The sequence below is a fragment of the Crocodylus siamensis genome, chromosome 6, assembly GCF_052110815.1.
Source record: "Crocodylus siamensis isolate JL-2025a chromosome 6, ASM5211081v1, whole genome shotgun sequence".
In the NCBI taxonomy this organism is placed as follows: domain Eukaryota; kingdom Metazoa; phylum Chordata; order Crocodylia; family Crocodylidae; genus Crocodylus; species Crocodylus siamensis.
The window spans coordinates 59,694,594-59,714,515 of NC_143400.1; the positions used below are offsets into that span (position 1 = coordinate 59,694,594).

General features: G+C 42.2%; 1 protein-coding gene across 7 annotated transcripts in view; it reads left to right on the forward strand.

Annotated features, from left to right (window-relative positions):
- Positions 1–19,922, forward strand: part of ACSL3 (acyl-CoA synthetase long chain family member 3) — a 128,778-nt gene that overhangs the window by 88,678 nt on the left and 20,178 nt on the right. For 6 of the 7 annotated variants that reach the window (XM_090051792.1, XM_090051794.1, XM_090051790.1 and 3 more), the window contains 5 exons: positions 3,747–3,856; positions 7,967–8,105; positions 17,345–17,495; positions 18,848–18,971; positions 19,229–19,300. In XM_090051792.1, coding sequence (XP_089907918.1) covers positions 3,747–3,856; positions 7,967–8,105; positions 17,345–17,495; positions 18,848–18,971; positions 19,229–19,300 — 596 coding nt within the window. The remainder of the gene's footprint in view (positions 1–3,746; positions 3,857–7,966; positions 8,106–17,344; positions 17,496–18,847; positions 18,972–19,228; positions 19,301–19,922) is intronic. The other variant, XM_090051797.1, reaches the window with a different exon arrangement.

Consider the following 19,922-nt stretch of genomic DNA (forward strand, 5'->3'; position numbering starts at 1 on the left):
GGGGATCCTGTCTGCATGGATGCATCTGGACTGGCTAAAAGCTGCATTTTTAATCTTTCTATAGCCACTGCTGACTTGGTAGCAAGTTCTGACTGCTGAGCCAAAAGCTACTGACAATTCAGCTATGGCTTTGAAAGGGTTAAAACTGTGAGCTGTAGGTGCCCTGTGCCCCTTTCTCCCTGTCACTGTGAGAGAAGCAGAGCCTAGGAATCCATTAGTATCCCAGGGTAGCCATTGCAGTGTCCCTGTGCTTCAGTTCTAGCACAGAAATCCTCTTCCCTGTTTAAGATCTGCACTAATTTTCGAGGGCTGCATGTGGTATGCAAGTACATATGGTACTTGAATTTGGTGTGGAAAGGAGACTTTACCTTCAGAATTTTCTCTCTCCTTTTCTATCTGTTTAACAGTTATATATGTCTGAAAGCCAAAACATAATTTAATTGAATAGTTCAACAGTTGCATAATTTCGTTTGGTCGTCATCATAATGCCAGCATATGAATTTGCTAAAGCACTTGAAGTATTGCAGAAACTTCCATTTTTAATTATAACTGAAATGGATCTGGGGCAAATGCATCATATCATGAGAAGTTAAAGACCATGAATCATAGATAACTATTTCTTGGTTTTCAGAGATTTAGATATAGGTAGTGAACAACAGCAATACTGTCTCTAAGTTTATCATTAAAAATATTTTGTAAAATAGGGCATTTGAGATAAAGGCATAAGCATATTTAAATTTGGATTGGAGTAACTTTTTTAGTCTTCCAAAAAGTGAGTTTTAGTGGTTCACCACTTCACAAGAAAGAGCTTTAATCAGTCTTGTCTACCTTAATTTGTGCTTGACTAGTGTTACCAGATTTGCCCGCTACTTTGGGGTATGCTCATTTATTAGGGCTAGGGTCTTGGTAATTCTGTTAATGTGCTGCTTGTGTTACTTGTGTTTCTGTATGGAGCTGTATCTCTCCCTTCTGCAAGCCCTCACCCCCCAATGGAGCTATCTTGCAGGACTCAGTTCAGTGGGGCTGGGTTCCTCCACTCCCCAAATCAGTCATACACACAAACACACACTTAACGTGACATGCCTGACCTGGCCAGGTTGATCAGCATGGACAGGCTGACATCTTCATATGCCAAGAATCAGTTCATCAGAGCAACAATAAACTACAGTCAGACACAAGCACACAGTTAAACAGAATACCTCTGAATCTGGCTGGGTGTCCAGATGACACCCTCATGGGCCAGCATTCAGTTCATTAGGGCACGTCTGAGTCAAACTGGGTCAATCAGCCTGTACAAGCTGATCCCCTTATGTGTTTTGAACTCAGCACATCCCAATCTTTTAGTCTCTTGATGAGCAGACCCCACAGTATTTCTGGGCTTCACAGGGATCTTTAGCTTAGGTAAGAGGGGCGTTGCTGCAGAGCAAGTGGGGAAAGAGAAGTAAAGAAGGCAAAATATACCCAGTTACCACCAGTTTGACTAAAAGTTATTTATTGCTAAGTAGATGAAATATATATTGACACAAATAGTGATAGACATGCAAAGGAAAAACAAACACAAACAGTTACAGTATACCCTGGTTTCACTAAGTATTTGGGGAAACTTAGCTCAAGCTTAACTAATACAGTTCAAGTTCAGAAATCTATGCTTAGAGAGAGAGAGAAGAGAAAAGAGAGAGAGAGCTGGGATCTCACCAGTCTAAGGCACTCAGGTTGCAAAACTGACAGGTCAAAGTTCTCAGCACGATCCTTGAAGGGAGATGATCTTCCTCCTGCAGCCTCTCCAGAAGAAAGCGAGTGGTGTCAGCACACACACTGCTGCTTCTTTTACAGATTTTTATACCCCCAGTTCAGCTTCTTTCAAGCATTCTCAATACTGTAAATCAAATTGGCTTTTCTATTGACAAGGGGTTTTCTGGTCTGGAACATCTCAGGAACTTGATTGATACTCAGGAAACACCTATTTGGGAGCCACCTATTTGGGAGCCAGCTTGACATTATATACTTGATGGGATCTCTCTTGGTGTCTTCAGAAACAATAGATTGCAGCATCAGGGTTTTTGGATTTTTACTTGCTGTGAACAAGCCTCAGCTTAGCATGACTTTTCCAGATCTTACTATAGTCTTTTAACAGACTTAAGGCAATTATTGGAATGTTCATAACCTGTTGTGGAGAGGACTTCCACCAGTCGTCTCGGGAAAAGTATGACAACACTTGTGGTCAGGGCTCCAACGGGCTGGATGCTGTGATGAACCCCGTACCATTGTTCAAATGTTGCCCATACCCCCTCTCACTCGGTCTATTGCCTCAGCGTTCCCTAACCCGGCAACCGTGTTGTAGCCAATTAAGTTTACATAGGCCTCCCATAGTGGGACCAGGGAATGTACGGCCCGAGATGCCCAATAAACTTACTTTTGCTTAGAGGTGTGTGCGGGGGGGAGGAAAAGTCCTTTGTAAATCCAGATTAGAACTGGTCTGATAAATGCTGAGCTGGGTGTGGGGGTTGATTAGCATTTGGAACACAGCTGCCCCATCATGCAGGGCTTCCCTGCTTTGCTGATCCCAGAATTTACTGCAGTCTCTGCTTCAGGTTTTCTGTTCTCCATCTCTCGTGTAAATGAATGATCATCTGTTCTCATCTCAGATGCAAATGAGACCTAGGACAGTTGTTGCACTTTTGTCACCCTTATCTGGAGGGTTTTAGGTGCATCTCTCACTGCATCTTAATCAGTTTCTGTTTAGGTGGGGGGGGGAGGATGGCAATTCTTTGTGAGTCAGACAGTCTGTGTTCTGTGTCAGTGTTCCCCAAGAACATGGAGCTGACGGGTAACACTAGATAGAAAATTAGGATGTGCCATACTGAATCAGAAAACTTGTGCATCTATTGTGACATGTTAAATCTGTTAAGAAACTATTCATTGCCTCAGGAATGTAAAGTAACCCCAAAATGTTATGCAGCTGTGGAACATTTTGCACTGAAGAATAAGGAATTTAGTACCTCAAGGGTGATCAGTCACATGAGCATTCTAAAGTTACATGAAAAATGAGGATTTTGGGATACCAATTATTGGTTTGTATAAATGTGTATTACCTTATGAAGTAGGGTCAAAATCTACATTTGAAGATTTCCAGATGCAACTGTTTGCTACAGAGAATCTTTTATATTTGACAAGAATTTTAAAAGAAATTTAGCAGCTTAATTTGAAGGAAATCTGAGTCTATATTTTTAAATGATGATAATTTATCAGTAGTTTCTGATCAGTTATCAGGTTCCAAAAGGCTGGCATATATGAATTTTGGGATGAAAACTCAAGCAACTATTTTCCCCCGGCATACAAGATGAATACTCAGTGCAGTGTAGCATATTTAACAAATTAATAACAGGTGTCTGCATTTAGATTGCTTAAAGCCATAAGGATTAAGAAGTGGATTTAGAGAGTTATACAGGACTCTATGATTTTGGTACATTTTATTTTTCTGATGATAAACATTCATGTAGGCAGTACTTGTTCTTAGTTCCCCCTGTAAGCAAATTACAAGTTGCATTCACTTCTTCTAAATGCCTATGGCATGCTTTTTCATAAAACAGCACATCTTACTGGTCTTTACATTATCTAGCAAAACAGGTTCTCTTCCCTGATCTAGAATTGATTGATGTGAAGCCTCTTTTCTTCTACTTTATTAGAAGTTCTGAAATAGCTTGAAAATGTATAATAGATGTTAATTAGATTTAATTTTTCCCCAGTTGTTACACTGTATGCTACTCTGGGAGGTCCAGCAATAGTACATGGATTAAATGAAACTGAGGTGAACACCATCATTACTAGTAAAGATTTGATGCAAACAAAACTGAAGGTAAGCAAAAAATCTGCCAAAGTTTGTGATCCAGTGGTGCTTGAGATTTAAAATGTGATGTATGTGTTATTGCCCAACAAATATATTAAGTTTCTTGCTGTTTACAATGCAAGAATTTTTTATCTACGGGTTTTTGTCTCCACACTGTAAGAATAGTTAACTGAAAATCAGTCGGATTTAGGTGTAGTCACTTGTGAAAATGATACTAAACTGGCCAAATCACTGAGGCCTTATAATACTTAAGTGAAAAAATGCCTGAATACCTTAAATCAGTGGTGCCCAGGATTTTGTCCCTGGGGGCGAGATGAATGGTGTGGGGCTGGTTTGTGGGCTCGATTGGCCCCCATGCTCTGGTATGAAGCACTGTGCTGCCCCTGTGTGCCAGATAGGGCCCCAGGTGCCCTTTACCTGGCTCCCCATGCAGGGATCAGGGCCCTGGGCGCCGCTGCCTGGCCCTGCCCAATCTAGTGCACAGGGCCACAGCCCACAGGGCTCCCCACATACCTGTTGGGAACCCTGCAGGCTGGATGACCCAGTGTCAAGGGCCCAAACTGGCCTGTGTGCTTGGGGGGGAGGACCCCTGCCTTGAAAAATCTGAACCATGATTCCTTTGTTTTCAGTATCCTGCAAGATCAAAAATGAATGAATTAGGAAGAATAAAATAATGTATAAAGTGCATATGCAAGAGTAAATATGGATTTTTTTCAGTAGAGTGGATCTTAGAGTAATGCCCATTTTATTTGAGTCAGTGTCATTTTCAGAAATTGTAAAAATGTTTAATCCAATTTCCAAGTAATGTGAAATGTAGTAGTTTCCTTACTTATTACAATCAAGATATAACATGGTGCGTAGAAGTTGCAAAAATAAGTTAAATTGAGCAGGGTATTGCAACCATACTAAAAGTGGTCTAGATTATTTGTACGTACGTCTTCATTTTTACATAGATAACAATCTGGAATGATTTGTAATGAACTTGTGGATTTAGTTTCATATTATAAGCAACTTGGATACAGAACTGAATTTCCCTTTTATAAATTCTAAAATGGGTAATCACTATCCATCTGTAACTACTTCCATAAAGATGACTGAATAAGAATAAAGCATTTTTTCATTCTTAAGGGCTATAAACAGACATTACAGTTGTTATAGAATCATAGAAAGTTGGGGTTGGAACTTTGGGGTTGGAAAGTTAGAATTGGAAGGGATCTCAGGAGGTCATCTAGTCCAACCCCCTGCTCAAAGCAGGACCATCCCCAGGTAGATTACCCCAGCCAAAGCTTTGTTTAGCTGGGTCTTAAAAACCTTCGAGGATGGAAATTCCACAACCGGTCTGGGTAACCTGTTTCAGTGTTTTACTACCCTCATCGTGAGAGAGTTCTTCCTAATAGCTAACCTAAACTTCTCTTGCTGCAGCTTGAGACCATTGCTCCTTGTTCTGTTATCTGCCACCACTGAGAACAGTCTAGCTCCATCTTCTTTTGAACCCCACTTCAGGTAGTTGAAGGCTGCTGTTAAATCCCCTCTGTCATCTCTTCTCTAGACTAAGTAAGCCCAGGTTCCTCAGTCTTTCCTCATATGTTGTGTCCCCAAGCCTCCTCACCATTTTCGTTGCCCTCTGGTGGACTCTCCAATTAGTCCACATCCTTTCTGTAATGAGAGGCCCAAAACCGAACACAATACTCCGATGTGGCCTCACCAGTGCTGAATAGAGGAAGAATCATTTCCCTTGATCTGCTGGCCACATTCCTACCAATGCAGCCCAGTTTGCTGTTAGCTTTCTTGACAACAAGGGCATATTGTTGGCTCATATATTCAGCTTATTGTCCACTGTAGCCCCCAGGTCCTTTTCTGCAGAGCTGCTGCCTAGCCACTGTTGGCTGCAAACTGTGGCAAAAGAAGGGCACTGATTGTGCTGCAGTGTGTCTTACAATGAGGACTGGCTTGCCCACATTTCACCTTTCAAAATGGGTTTGAAGAATAAGTCCCCTGTGTGGTAAGCTGATGATCATGGCTGACAATCGGATGGCTAGAACAGCCCCAGGTCTGGTTGGAGACTGGAACTGTTTGGGCAGAAGTGGCTGGCATCTCTGGCTGAACTGCCACAGTGGGGGATTCCTGGGCTGGGAACTGAAGGGTTCTCCCCTGCTGGTGACTTCAAATCCTGCTAGAAACCTCTGATCCCCATGGCCTGGTATTGTACCCAGAGCTGCCAGGCACAGGGTTTAAAATCCCCAGTGAGGGAAGTGCTTTAGCTCTGGCTCCCTTCTCTCCTCTGCCACAGGGACATGATTGTAAGCTGGGCTTCAGTGTGCTGGGACTTTAAACAAACGAACAAAACCAAACCCCACATGTGTAATCCGGCTGACCCCAGGACTGCTGTGTCTGGGGTTGACAATTACCTGATTGTTGGGTGTGCTGGGATGTTTAAAAAAACTTTGCACCACCCAGCTACATCACACATACAGGTTTTAGGTATCTCCAGTACACAAGTAACCTGGAATTGGAGAGAGGCTTTCTGATCCTAGGGTCCCCATGTGCCAGGAATGTATGATGCACCTCTGCCTTTCAACAGTACATTCAACTGGTGCACCATAATCATATAGATGTCCATTGTGATAAAGTGAGACAAACTGTTTAATAGTATTATTGTATAGACATTTTCGGCATTTGTGGCTTGGCAAGGATGTCTGTACCCTGATGTTTTTTCCCCGTATAAAGCTTTGTGTTCCCACAAGTGTGATGTCGGTTCAGAGCCCAAGAGGTATAACAAAAACCATTTGTGAGATGATTAGTTCTTCCAGCTCACTTATTACCTTCCTCCATAGGTTTGTGCAGATCCATAGTATTTTGAGACCCTAGTTCAACAGAAGGGAATGCAGACAGAGCATCTATTTTCTCATTGCATTTCAGTGTACTCATTGTGAAGCACATTATATAGTCTCTCGATCCCTTTTTAGCTGGTATAACTCAATTCATTGCGCAGCCTCCTAAGTTGTGTTGCCCCATTTAGAGTTAGGACTCCCCAGCCGTAATTTTTAAAATTTCTGTTGGGGTGATTTCAAGAACTATACTGGGCCCAAGAAAACCAAAATTAAATGGGTGGGTGGGAGAAGAATTTTTTCTGCTTAGCATTCTACTTTTTTCCCCAATTGTTCATTAGAATTATGGTCAGTATTTATAATCACTCCAGAATTTAGATTTTGCTTTTGTTAATTAAATAATACTTAACTATGCATTTTGGTGTATTTTTACATGCTGGAATGGCATACTTTCAATTTTAAGCATTTTAAAAATCTTAATTAAGCATTTCTTCTATTAATAGTATAGAAAAATCATTCGAGTACATAATCTATTGTGATCTTAATGCTACTAACTGTCCATGACCTGGCAATATGCCCTTTTTCAACAGGATTCAGTGGGAATCCTAAGTGCCTGATGCATCTGAAAAATCATAATTTTTGGTCTTAAAAAGAGTATTTGCAAGTTGTAGCACCTAAAATTTAGTACATGGCTATGAACGTTTGTCCTTGTTCTTATTTTTAAATGCAAAATTAAATTATAGCAAAAGCTTTGTTATCTGGCACCCATGTGGAACAGTGGGTGCTGGATAACAAAATATGCTGGTTAATTGAGAGGCCTGAACAGGCCACCACCCCTTCCGCCACGTCTGGGGTGTTGCCGCCCCTCCCATGGGCCCTGAGGGACAGGGAGGCGGGCCCCCTGCAGCCTGCTATTCCCTGGGCCGTGGGGGCTCGGCAGCGCAGGTTGCTTTGCCCTAGGTTGGGGGGCTCAGCAAACCTGGAAGTGCCATGGTGGGCATTTCTGGTTACACTTTTACCTTACAAGCTGGTATGCTGGCTAATAGAGCATGTAGGCTTGTAAGGTGCCGGTTAAGGCAGCTTTTACTGTAGTTGTTTCTAGAGTCCTGCAAATCAGAATATAGGAAGCTGCAGGATTCACAAGGCTAAAAATTGCTCCATTTATCAGTCACTGGTTTAAATCAATGTGTTTTAACTTGTCTATAAAGATATTATGTTGTTTTCCTAGCACAAAATTTACCACACCTGATTTCCTTATAAAATAGAATAATATGTATATCTATTTCCTTAGGAAATTGTCTCTCAAGTTCCACTGTTGCGACATATTATTACTGTGGATGGCAAACCAACAACATGGGCAGAATTTCCCAAGGGTGTCATTGTACACACTATGGTTTCTGTACAAGCTATGGGTGCCAAGGCAGACAACAGTATGTCATTTCATGTTTCTTGGTGGGGCGGGGACGGTGGGGTTGGGGGATGGTTGTTATTTATGTTGAGAAAATTGTCCTGTTAAACCTGAGTAAAATTAACAAGTTGTTCTTCAAAAAACGTAGGAAAGCATATGGAATTTCACGTTTTCCCCACTTTTTACCTGAGACATTTCAGCAAAGTGGGTTTGAGGGACTCTGCATTAAAGCTATCCTTTACCATCTTTAAATTTCATGTAAATTGAAGAATAATTTTTAAGATGGTCATTATTTTTCAGCCTAAGTGAGCAACATGCATTAGTTTAAAATAGCCAGGATATTCAGAACACATACAATATTATAATATATTTTATGGTAAATGACATTGACTAATTCTGTTGTTAAATTTGGGTATAAATACATGCTTATAAAACCTTTTAACTGAAAAATTTTCATGTCTAAGGTTTTAGGTTGTTGTATTTTAGAAGATATAAAAAATTGCTATGCCAGTCTCTTGAATTTTTATTTTAATTTCTTCACCAAATTAGAATCGGAAATCTGAATTCCAGTGATATTTATTATCTTGATTTAATTTTAGGAGAAAATTCTGATTCTTGGCTCTAAGGAGTTGGTTTTTCTCCTTTGTTCATATCTTTTATATGTTCACTTTCTTTTCTGGTATTTTCCTCTTTTTGTTACAGAATCCTTTTATTAATAATCAGGTCATGTGAATGCTTATTGGAGTTGTTTTGGGAGGTGGGGTGGGTGGTTAATAGGGCTGTGCAAAGCTTTGTTCCCTGATTTGATTCAGTCCAATTTGGTGGCCTAATCTTCAAATTGAATCAAAGGACCCTTCAATCTCTCCGAATTGAATCGGAACAATTTAGAGATTCAGACATAGACACAGCTTTAAATATTTTTTCTACATACCTCTAGGTACCAGCTGGCTCATGAATGCTGCAATGCTGGGGCGCATCAAGTGTCCCACAGGAGCTTGGGGGGCTCCCCAGCGTGCTCAGCAGCAGACCTGGAAGGGGACCAGAAGCACTGCTTTTGTCCACTTCCGGGTCTGCCGGGGAGCATGCAGCCCCCCCCCCCCCTTGCACACACCCCCTTGGCAACTGGTCCTTCCTGGGTCTGTGGGGGGGCACCTGGGGTCCCTCTGCAGCCAATTGCCAAGCTGGGGGGGCGGGGCAGGGAAGGGGGGTGTGTGCAGGGGGAAGTACTTCCGCTCCACTTCCGGGTTCACTGCTGAGCACATGGAGGGGCCCCCCACACTCCTGTGAGATGCTCCATCCGCCCCAGCATCTCAGCGTTCACAAGCCACGCTGGTACCTCAAGGTATGTAGAAAAAACATTTGAAGCCGTGTCTGTGTCTGAATCGTGATTCTCTGATTCAGCATTGAATCTTCAGATTTGGATTTGGCCAAATTGAATGGAGACAGTGATCTGACTCAACGAATCAAATCACTGCCCCTGATTTGGGCTGAATCTGAATTGAATAGGACCTACTTTGCACACACCTAGTTGTTAGTACATCTGCTGTGGATTACATGGGGCTTATAATTTGGGCAGTTTTTTCCCCAACACACTGAGTGCTCAAGTGCTCAGTTTCTCCTTTTCCAAGAATAATTCTTCTTTTGAGGTACTAGCCCTGTGTATTATTGCAGTTCTTCAAACCCAACCAACAGAAAGTTCAGTGCTTCAACCTTTCTAATATTAAATGCAAAAACTGCACTTCAAGAATAACTTTTGCAAAAGTAAAACACTCAAGTGTTAGGGGTTATTGTTAAAGTGTGGTCATAAAACATATATTCATCCTTCTTGCCCGCAAGCATTATGAAATCTTGTAATTACATAAGCACATTTTGCTGTTAGACCCCTGCGTTATTCAGCACATGGATGCTTACTCAATGGGCAACATGCTGGGTACAGAATTACTCATTTCTCCTTTGACTTCTGTAGCGTTCATCACTAAAAAAGTATCTGGGCATTTCAAAAGTGTTAATTACCTTTACAACCTTCCTGTGTAGGTGAGAGGTAGTATTTATCTCCCAATTTTTTTATATTTGGTTCGGAAACCAGACCCAAGTTGTCAAAAGTGACTAGCAATTTTGAGTGCCCGAATGAACATGCCAAATGCCAATGGGTGACTCCCATAGGGCACATCTACACTTGCTGATTTTAAGGTGCTTTAACCTGATTTTAAGGCTCATCAAGGGCGTGTGTCTACACGTGCATCTACCTGCTTTTGCAGGTATCAAATTTAGGTGCAAATAGCTGAAGTGCCTTAACATACACGTAGATGCACTAAAGTATATTAACGCTGTGTATGTCAACTGACTTGGGACTAACTTGAGTCCCAAGTTGTTCTGCACACCTTGTTAATGTGCCTTAGCACTTGGTTATTAAAGTGAATTAGGTGCATTAAGCAATATAGGCATATTAAGTTTAGGTGCATATAAAAGCATGTGTAGGTATGCCCATAGAGCATTAGTGCATTTGTGAATCCTTACCATTCCTGCAAATCTGACCCTGTCTCTTTGGTGTTGGACATCCATAAAATAAGGAACATTTAATTAGTGACCATCTGTGAAAATCTTGTTTTGTTTTTTTTAAGGTCAGATCTGAGGAGAAATTAAGATGTTGCAACTGAGTTTTGCAGTGCATAATTTAGGGACCTGGCCCCCAAGTAGAATCCAGGATGCTGAAGCTCCCAAGTAGAATCCAGAATCCTCTTTACATCTCAGATTTCTAGACCATGCATGGGGAAGGTTAGGGTGCTGAGTCTGAAGCTGCTTAGAGTCAATAGACTGAGTGGGTAATTGCTTTAATACAGCCAATAAGAAATACCAAGGATGCAATTTACGTTAACCCCCTGCTGCCCTACATTAAGGTTAGAAACCGATGTCTTCAGTGAAGCATGATCAGCAGTGTCACTACACATCTCAGCACAGCTGATCACACTCCAGGGACGTCTACAGACATCCCTGGTTTGTGTGTCCCAACTTAGAGCATGTTTGTAAGTGGGGGGAGGGGAGGGAAACCCTGGTTTGCAGAGGTGCCCCCTGTGCTAGGGTGTAGGAGAATCTTCTGCAGTGGATTTCCTCATGCATGCCTACAGGTGTGGAGGGCGGGGACTCAAAAAACCATGGGCAACCGGTACACATGCCCCCCCTTCCACACACACCAGTCAGTGACTGGGGGAGGGGAATCCCTAGTAGCTGATCGAGCTGACCAGGGCAGGGGTCCCCCAGCAGCTGATTTCATTCACCAAACAGCAGCTGCACTGCTTCCAGATGTCCTGCGATCACTTCTGGCATGGCTGCGTGGCGTGGCTGCTTTTACTGGTGGCCCTGTTCCCCTGCTGGCGCTCACAGGGGGGGTACCAGAGCTTCCCCCTGCCTCCTTGCCCATTGCCTAAGTGGGGAGTGCAGCCTGACGGGTGCACATGCACCCCTTGCATGTCGCCACTGCAAAAAAACAGAGGTCCCTCCTCCATATTTGGAGATGTGTGTGGGGAAATCTCTCTGCAAGGGATTCTCCCTGCATGTGTCTGCAAGCACAGGGAGGAGGATACTTACATTCCCCCTCTGCACTTGCAGTTGTTCTGGGGGGGGATTCCTTTGGAAGGTCTGGCTGAATGGGGGAGTGTGGTTTTCCCCTGCCTAGACGGACCCTAGGTATGGGTGTGGCTGAATGGGGAAAGCACCACAAAAGTAATAGGTGTCAACCACAATAAAGTGGTGGAGTCTGTTACCGCTTCTTGTTGTGCAACTGATTTTCCTTTCACATGATGCAACGAAAGGCATCTATCTATTTTCTCAGCATTTGTGCCACCATAAAAATGAGATGTCAGCTGACATCTCTTTCCACCCTTAATGTTGAGGCACCTTAATCAGGGCTGCAGGGAACTTCCATTCAGGGTTCACAGGATGGGACTTTATCTCAGGTTACAGAAGACCTGTCTTTCAGAAACAGAGAAGCAATCATTATTTTATTTTAAACCATAGTTACTAGGATGGGGGGCATTACCTGCATTTGTTTAGTGGGTTGGACCAAATTACCCTTATGATTATCCAGGTTTTGGAATAATCACCCAGGATGCAGGACTCCCAAGTTCTGTTCCCTGTGATTTGAGGATTTTCTGACCCACCTTTGTCATCTTCCAAGACAGTGTGCCCTGACCCCCAGCTTATTATAGATTGTTCTGAGGTGGAGACATTCTTCACCTCTCTTGTTGAAGCTGCTTCACTGTGCAAAAGAGGATGTTTAACGACATAAGTAGTTAAACCACTTTAAAATATAGTTTTTTAAAGGTGATCAGATATGTCTGTTTCATCTCCCTGTTCTATTCCATTAAAAGTAGAAACTAAATTGTTGGAGTGTTGTTGTAGCTGTGATGGTCTAGAAAATCTATGAAAAGCAAAGATGGCCTGAAAGTTTTGTTCAGCATCTCTCCCAGTGATAAAGTTGATTCAGTAAAAGATATCACAACTAAACTGTTGCAACTTTTAAATCTGTTTAATTCAGGTTTATAGTTACAGTGTTTTAGTTGCACTGTACAATTCTGGGAGTGGACAGACGAAACTCTATATTGGATCAGCTCATGCCCTCTTCCAGGCTCATGCTCCTTCTCCCCACAGTCCATTTTAAAATGGTTTAGTGTTACTTTTATCCACAGCTGGAAATCAAGAATCACTGGACCAGAGCAAGAGCCAAAGTGAGCTTTACTCTGTAGCCTAGTTATTAGGGCAGTCATTTGGGAGACTCGTATCTTATATTAAACAGCTCTTGCATTTTATGTGATGGTCATCCCTATAAATGTACTGTGAAAATGCCTCGCTGATAAACCCCCTCAGGGGAGAACTTAGTTTCTCAATCCCAACTGGGCTTAGGAATGAAATCGGTGCCAAATTGCTCAGCCTGGACTAAACTGAGGCTTTTGTGTGGTTTAGAGGTAGCAGACCAGGAGTTTTCAATGCTGAAGTTTTTGAATTTGATCCCACCTTCCAACTACCCCTGTCCCTTTTAGATATTTAAATCCCTTTTTTTTTTTTTTTTTTTTGGTCTTGCTAAATACAAGATTATGTACAAATGTAAGTGTGGGAACCCTTGATGATCAGGGAGAGACATCCAATCTCTAGATGCTATTGTACTACATAAACAAGAAAATACTTTCTTTTTGTGTACTTTCCTGCCTCTTTCATTGTGCATTTTTCACCTTCTGTTACAAGTGAATCAGAGGTCGTATAAATAACAGCTTTATTTGCTGTGCAAGTTTAATCTTATTTTTGCTGCCAGAGGGTTGGCTGTCCTGACCTTTAAATTTCATACTGAATTATTTAATTTCTGTGCACTGTCTGTCCCTGGCACTGAATGAGGTAGTAGTTCCCTGGAGAAAAATCACATATGATCATGCAATAAGAGTCTATATCAAAGTACATGCAAAGGGGTGCTGAAATAATTTTGTTTGTCACCCTAATTTTGGTAACTTTGGCGTATCTAACATTGGAATTGTAAGATGAATTCAATGGTTGGGTTAGTTTAAATGTAGTAGTATTCCACATTTTACAAAAACTGAACCAACCCTCTTCCCCCCAAACTCATTTTGGTTATAACCACCATCTTGGCTCTGGGATGGATCATTAGTAGAGATGGAACCACTTGATTCAGCATAAACCTACGCCTCTTAATTTAATGCAGGGGTTGTCAACCAGGGGTATGCAGGAAAGTTCCAGGGGGCATGCAGCAGAGGCGTGGAGAAGCAGGGCACTTCCGGTTTTGTTGGTGGCATTTCTGGTTTTGCCACCGGTGCTTTTGCTTTTGCCACTGCTTGTGGCCCCTCTCATCGATCAGCTGCTGGCTGTACCCCCTCTCCCCACATTCATCGATCGGCAGGGGCACCTCCCTGCTTCTTAATTAGCCACTGGGCGTACACCGACTAAAAAACAGGTTGAAAACTCCTGATCTAATGGAGTTATAGACAGGAGTAGCAAGATATTTTCTTCTACTTGGACCAGTTGCTAGAGAGGGATGAGATGCTGCTTTATTAGGAGTATTTACAGCCCAATTGCTAGGCAGTAGAGAAATTAGGTGACTTTGAAATCCTGGATCCTATTTCAAGGTCTGACAGGAGTGTGCTTTTATTTCCAGGCCCTTCTTTCCTTGCCTACTAAGATACAGAGCCTCTTCTGTTTCTGCTCTGCATCTTTCAGCTGGTGCCTTTATCACTTGACAGCTTGTCTCTGTCTGCTATGCTTCTTCTCTCGCTGTAATCTAGCCTGGGTACTTCATTTTCCCCACCCCCTATGATGTGCGCCAGCAGTGGGAGTATTACATGCCTTTCTGTGTTCAGTCTCTATGTCCAAAGCTGCATTCTTTAGCTGTCAGGAGGGTTATTACTGGAAAAAAATCCTACTCTGCAATTTTAGGCTTGGGTTTGGGTATCATTAGTGCATATGTTGCCAAAGTCCAATAGAATCTTAAAATTTAGACAGACTTTGATGTTTCTTCAGAGGAGGCAAATTATTTATACCTGACTTGAGGGATTTCGGTTCTCTGCATGAGTGACTGATACCTCCTGAATCTGGGGGGGCACCTGCAGAAGCTGCCCCCTGCCAGGGGGGCACCAGCCCTACCGACAGTATCAGTGTCAGCCGTTGTGGGGGCACCAGCCCCATCAGTTGGGGCACATGCACCCCCTACCAGTCGCCTATGTTTCCCTGTTTGTACCTTAGTTACTCAAACATTTTGAAAACAATTTTGTAACTGGGACAAAACAACATGCTTTTCTTTAACTTATTCTGGGAAGCAGTTGAACTTACTTTGGTGAAATAATAAACATAATTTTGGACACCTTGCATGGAAAACTTCAGCCCAAACAGTTGAAATTTGGCAGTTAAAAGTGACTAAAAGCAGAGCCTTATAATGGAATGGGTTAGTCAGCCTCCTCTCTAGGCGTTGCACTAGTAGCTCTCCTTGTGATATAAAACTTTCATTTATTCTTTTTGACCTTGAACATAAAAGGTAAATTTCATCTGCACAACATGTTTAACTTTATAAACAATGCAAATGAAAGCCACTATGTTGCATTTATGGATGTATTTAACTTCATGCATGTGAATAATCTTATTTAGGCATGTCAAAAATATGACTGGCGGGTTGGTCTCAGACCCACCCTGTGTGCTGCATGTGTCATATTCTGGGTCTACCCTTACGTATTGTATATCAGGGGTGTCCAACCTTTTTGAATGTGGGGCCGGATCATGAACTTTTTATCACCCAGTGGGCTGGCAAGCCGTATTCAAAGACACCACAGGAAGTGGTATCACATCAGGAAGTGATGTCACGTAACCTTTGACACCAGTGAAGTTGCAGGACGTGACAATAACATGGGTCTAACCAGTTCAAAACTCTCCCTCTATAGCATCCACTTCTGCCACTGTTCGGGACAGGTTACTGAGCTAGATGGACCATGGGGCTGACCAAACAGGGCACTTTTTATGCTCGTATGTTCAGAAGCTCTTATGTTCTTTGGCTGAGCTTCCAGACTATGGCTGAGATTTGCAAAAAGGGGTAGGTAGGCATGTTACAAAGTTGTCATAAAAGATTTGGAGCCCTCTAAATCCCATTCATTTTAATGGAAGTTGGCCTTTTGACTCAGCTTTGAAAATCTCAGCCCAAGGTGCCAGCCAAATAAGTCAAAATATATTTTGCATTTCTATGCAGTGCATCTATGTGAGACTCTCCAAACATTTTACAAACATGAAATGAACCTTAGGATGAGCCCAGCCAGAGCAGCAGGGGCTCAGTTGCACTTTTCCCCCTACCTGCGCTGGTCAGTCCCGAGTGGCACAAGACTCCGCCGCCACTTCTGCTGGCTGGTGCTTACTCGGGTGGGTCTGTCCCATCCGGAGCAGCATGCAGCTGAAGCTGGCTTCCCGCGTGCTACTGGGGCTGGGAAGAGCCCGGCCGGGTCGGGACCAGCCAGCAGAAGCGGTGGCAGAGTAATGTGCTGCTTGGGGCTGACCAGCGCAGGTTGGGGGAAAGTGCAGCTGAGCCCCTGCTGCTCCGGCTGGGCTAATCCTATCCCGAGTGGCACACAGCTGCTCCTCTTCCCACACACACTGCGTCAGCAATGTCAAGCTGACGCGGTGTGTGCGGGAACCTTGTCCCTTCCGTAGCCCTTCGGCAGCCATTAGGAAGCTGCTTAGGGGTTGGTGGAGGGAGAAGGGGTGGGAACGAAAGTAAACGGTGTTCACTTTCGTTTCCCATCACAACACCGCGGGCCTCAGAAAACGGCTTGGTGGATGGCATGGCGGCCGGCAGGCCATATGTTGGGCAACCGTGTAATGTATATGGTGCACAAGTTGGCGACTGCATTACACTGACATTGTATGCTGGCTTCACGACTAGATTGGCCCTAGCCCATACTGGAGCCAGCACTTGGGGCCAGTCTTGTGGGGCACTGCAAGTAGTGCACACTCCAGACTGGTGCCAGCGCATGTTGCAGGAGCTGCCCGTAATGGATGTCCCTGCATACTGGCTCCAGTGTGTGGGGAGATGTATGGCACTCCCGTTTCCCTCATCTGGCTGGTGGGGCTGGATGAACTTGCTCTTTGTCAGTGGGACTACTCATAGGCGTAAAGGACAAGTAAATGTGTTCAGAACTGGAGCCTAAATCCCCAGAATTCTGTGGAGACTTTCATTTTAAATAAATTACACCCAGTTTCACAGAGGATGTTGCATAAGAGCATAGTGTGGCTTAAGGATTTTAGTTGAGCTCAACCAGAGATTTGTGTAAAACAGAGTCCTTCTGGCCCAGGAGCATACAGGAAGCAAATTGGCTCAGTCATGCTCTCAGCTTCTTACAGACTTTTTTGGTGGGGATATACACTGGGTCACTGCTATTTCTGTGAAATCATATGTGCCTTTTGAGATTGGAGCCAGAGCTCTGTCTGTTCTCCCCTCACCACATGCCCTTCCATCCATATGTGTGCAGGATGTGTAGAAGCTTCACAAGAGGCTTTCTCTTTGCTTGTTATAGCTATGTAGTATGTGCACCTGGAGTAAACAATTTTGGGGATAACTTTTATCTTACTACTTGTGAAGACATACAGAATTGGCTACAATCTGGCCCGGTGAGCTGTCTGTCAGAATAAGGAATGTTATATATATTAGTGTTTAAGATGTCAAAGTTCTGTATGCTTTCTACACATTTTTGTGTATTTTTTTTTTTTTTTAAATTAAAATTACAGTAAACAAGCAGCAGGCCAGGCCTGTACCTTCCGATATTGCAGTAATCATGTACACAAGTGGATCTACAGGAGTTCCAAAAGGAGTTATGATTTCTCATTGCAATCTTATTTCTGGTATAACTGGAATGGCAGAAAGGATTCCACATTTGGGGTATGTATCAGTAACCAAACCCAAGACAATTTTCATAAGGATGTGTTGTAATTACATGAAGTTCTAGATCAGTGATTCTCAACTGGGGTACCATGCAGTGTAAGCACTATTAAGTATTAACAAAATAAGCCAAGAGTTTTCAACTAGGAATTCATAGTGTTAAAATATTCTAACCTATGGTAGACTGAGTTCTTTCCAACAGAATTTTTTTTCCACAAAGAATTAATGAAAACTAAGAGCTGGCATTTTCTGAGGGGGGCATCAGTCTAAAAAGGTTGAGAACTGCTGTTCTAGATCAATTGTTATTAAACATGTTAGCTGTTTCATATGGATTCTTAAATCATATTTTGTATCAGACTTACCTTTCTGATATATTGGAGTGCTTGCCAGAAATGCTTAAAGTGATGTGATTAATGTTTTTTGTGCTGTTTTTCCCTCATACTGTCCTTTTATAGAGGAAAATACATGCAGTGGAATGTCTTGTTTTGATAAGATTTATTAGAGAAGACAAGGTCAAAGCATGCACTGCCATGTACCTTCTACATGGAACAAAATAGATAGAATTTTGGTCCTTTGTTCTTCTGGGAACTCCTAGTCTCAGATTGGCCCTGTAGAAAGTATCTCCTCTCACAGATGAGCTTTACTGTTATAGCAGAGACTTGCATTGTGCTGGTGGAGCAATATTTTTCATTTGCGAGCAGGCATTGGACCATTTTCTTCAGGTTTTTTTCAAAGAGTGCTATTAATTTGCTTGCCTACTTCAAGCTAAGGGCATGACCTCTTACTGGGAGAAAAGTTAAAGCATGTATTGGCAATATTTTGAATCTTGGAAAAAAAAATAGCCACGAGATTGGAAGGATGTATACAAGGACAGAGCTGTAGTACCCAATGCTGCCTAGATTCCATAAAGTGCTGTGAGTTCATCGTTATGCCTGGGAATGCTAAAGCTCTTGGAGAAGTCCAGTACCAGTATGACATAGAGAGCTTAAAACTCATCATAGGCCACTCCCCTTTCTAGTTCTTTGCTGCGATTGTACTCGACTTGTATTGAATTGTGCCCATTGAGATTTCTTTGTCACTTCAGTTACAGGTGATCATTCTACAATTTTTTTGTTCCCTGTTAAGTAAAGCAAATAACGTGCTTTGCTTATCTGTCCCAGATTTAAAGCAGACGCTTCACAAATTCTGAAACAAACCCTTGTGCTCAATAACATGAAATTAGTTCTTAGATACAGACATGCTTTCACCCCTTCTAGTTCCCTAGGATGTTTCATTTATATTAAGATGAATGGTTCTCCTGAAAATGCTAAATAGTTTTACAGTACAATTGTGTCTTTTAAAACTATTTTCAGGGAAAAAGACATCTATATTGGCTATTTGCCTCTTGCTCATGTGCTGGAGTTAAGTGCTGAACTTGTCTGTTTATCACATGGATGCCGTATTGGTTACTCATCCCCTCAGACATTATCTGATCAGGTACGTAGTTTATGTATGTCAGACAAGGAGTTTTTTTAACACTTTTAATTTGTTTCAAAATATTATAGGAAAGCAATGGTGGAAACTTCTTATTTCCAAAGTATGAATCAGTATATTATATATCAGAAATAATACTGGTCTGATTTTCAGCTTTTAAAGTGAAAGCTATGTAAACTCTTCAAGTTTAGGTGAATTATTGTATTTCTTTTTGCATGATAAAATTTTGTGCATAACCTCCTCCTATTTTTCTCTCTTAGTCCTCAAAAATAAAGAAAGGAAGTAAAGGAGATATTACTGTGCTCAAACCAACCCTAATGGCAGCTGTACCAGTAAGTTTAATACCTTTTAAAGTTATTTCATTGTTCAAATGGTAGCTGATTAATTCCAGTTTTGTCTAAAACATGGTTGCAGAATAGACTGAGAATGGTAGGTGCATTGGATGAGGAGAGCTGACCCTTATGTTTGTTTTTGTTGTAGATGCTTGTGTTCTGCATCCTGATAGGTTAATTCTCAAAGCAGATGTAACACCTTGGATCATTGTGTACCATGTCTTGCACTCACGGGTTTCTTGTTCCCATGAGCATCATTGCATTGACTCAAGGTTGTGTTTAAACAACCCTTTCATCTTTTAAATGCTGAACATGGACATGGCTACCAGAGCACAGTTGTCCATAAAAGGGCTGGTTATTTTTGGAGCGGTGATTGATTATCAGACATCCTAACAACATGAGAAGACTGTCCTTGTTGCAGCTCCATAATCATAATACTTATAACTTAGCATATATGATCAGTACAGAACTCAGGAAACTATATTGTCTTTTCGTTTTCTTTATTATTCTTAAACCATTTAAATTACAGTCAAATGGCAGTTTTCACAAGACTAAAGAGGTTAGGGCTATCTCTTAGACTTTCCATTTTATTTACAATGTTATGCATCCACTAATCCATAAT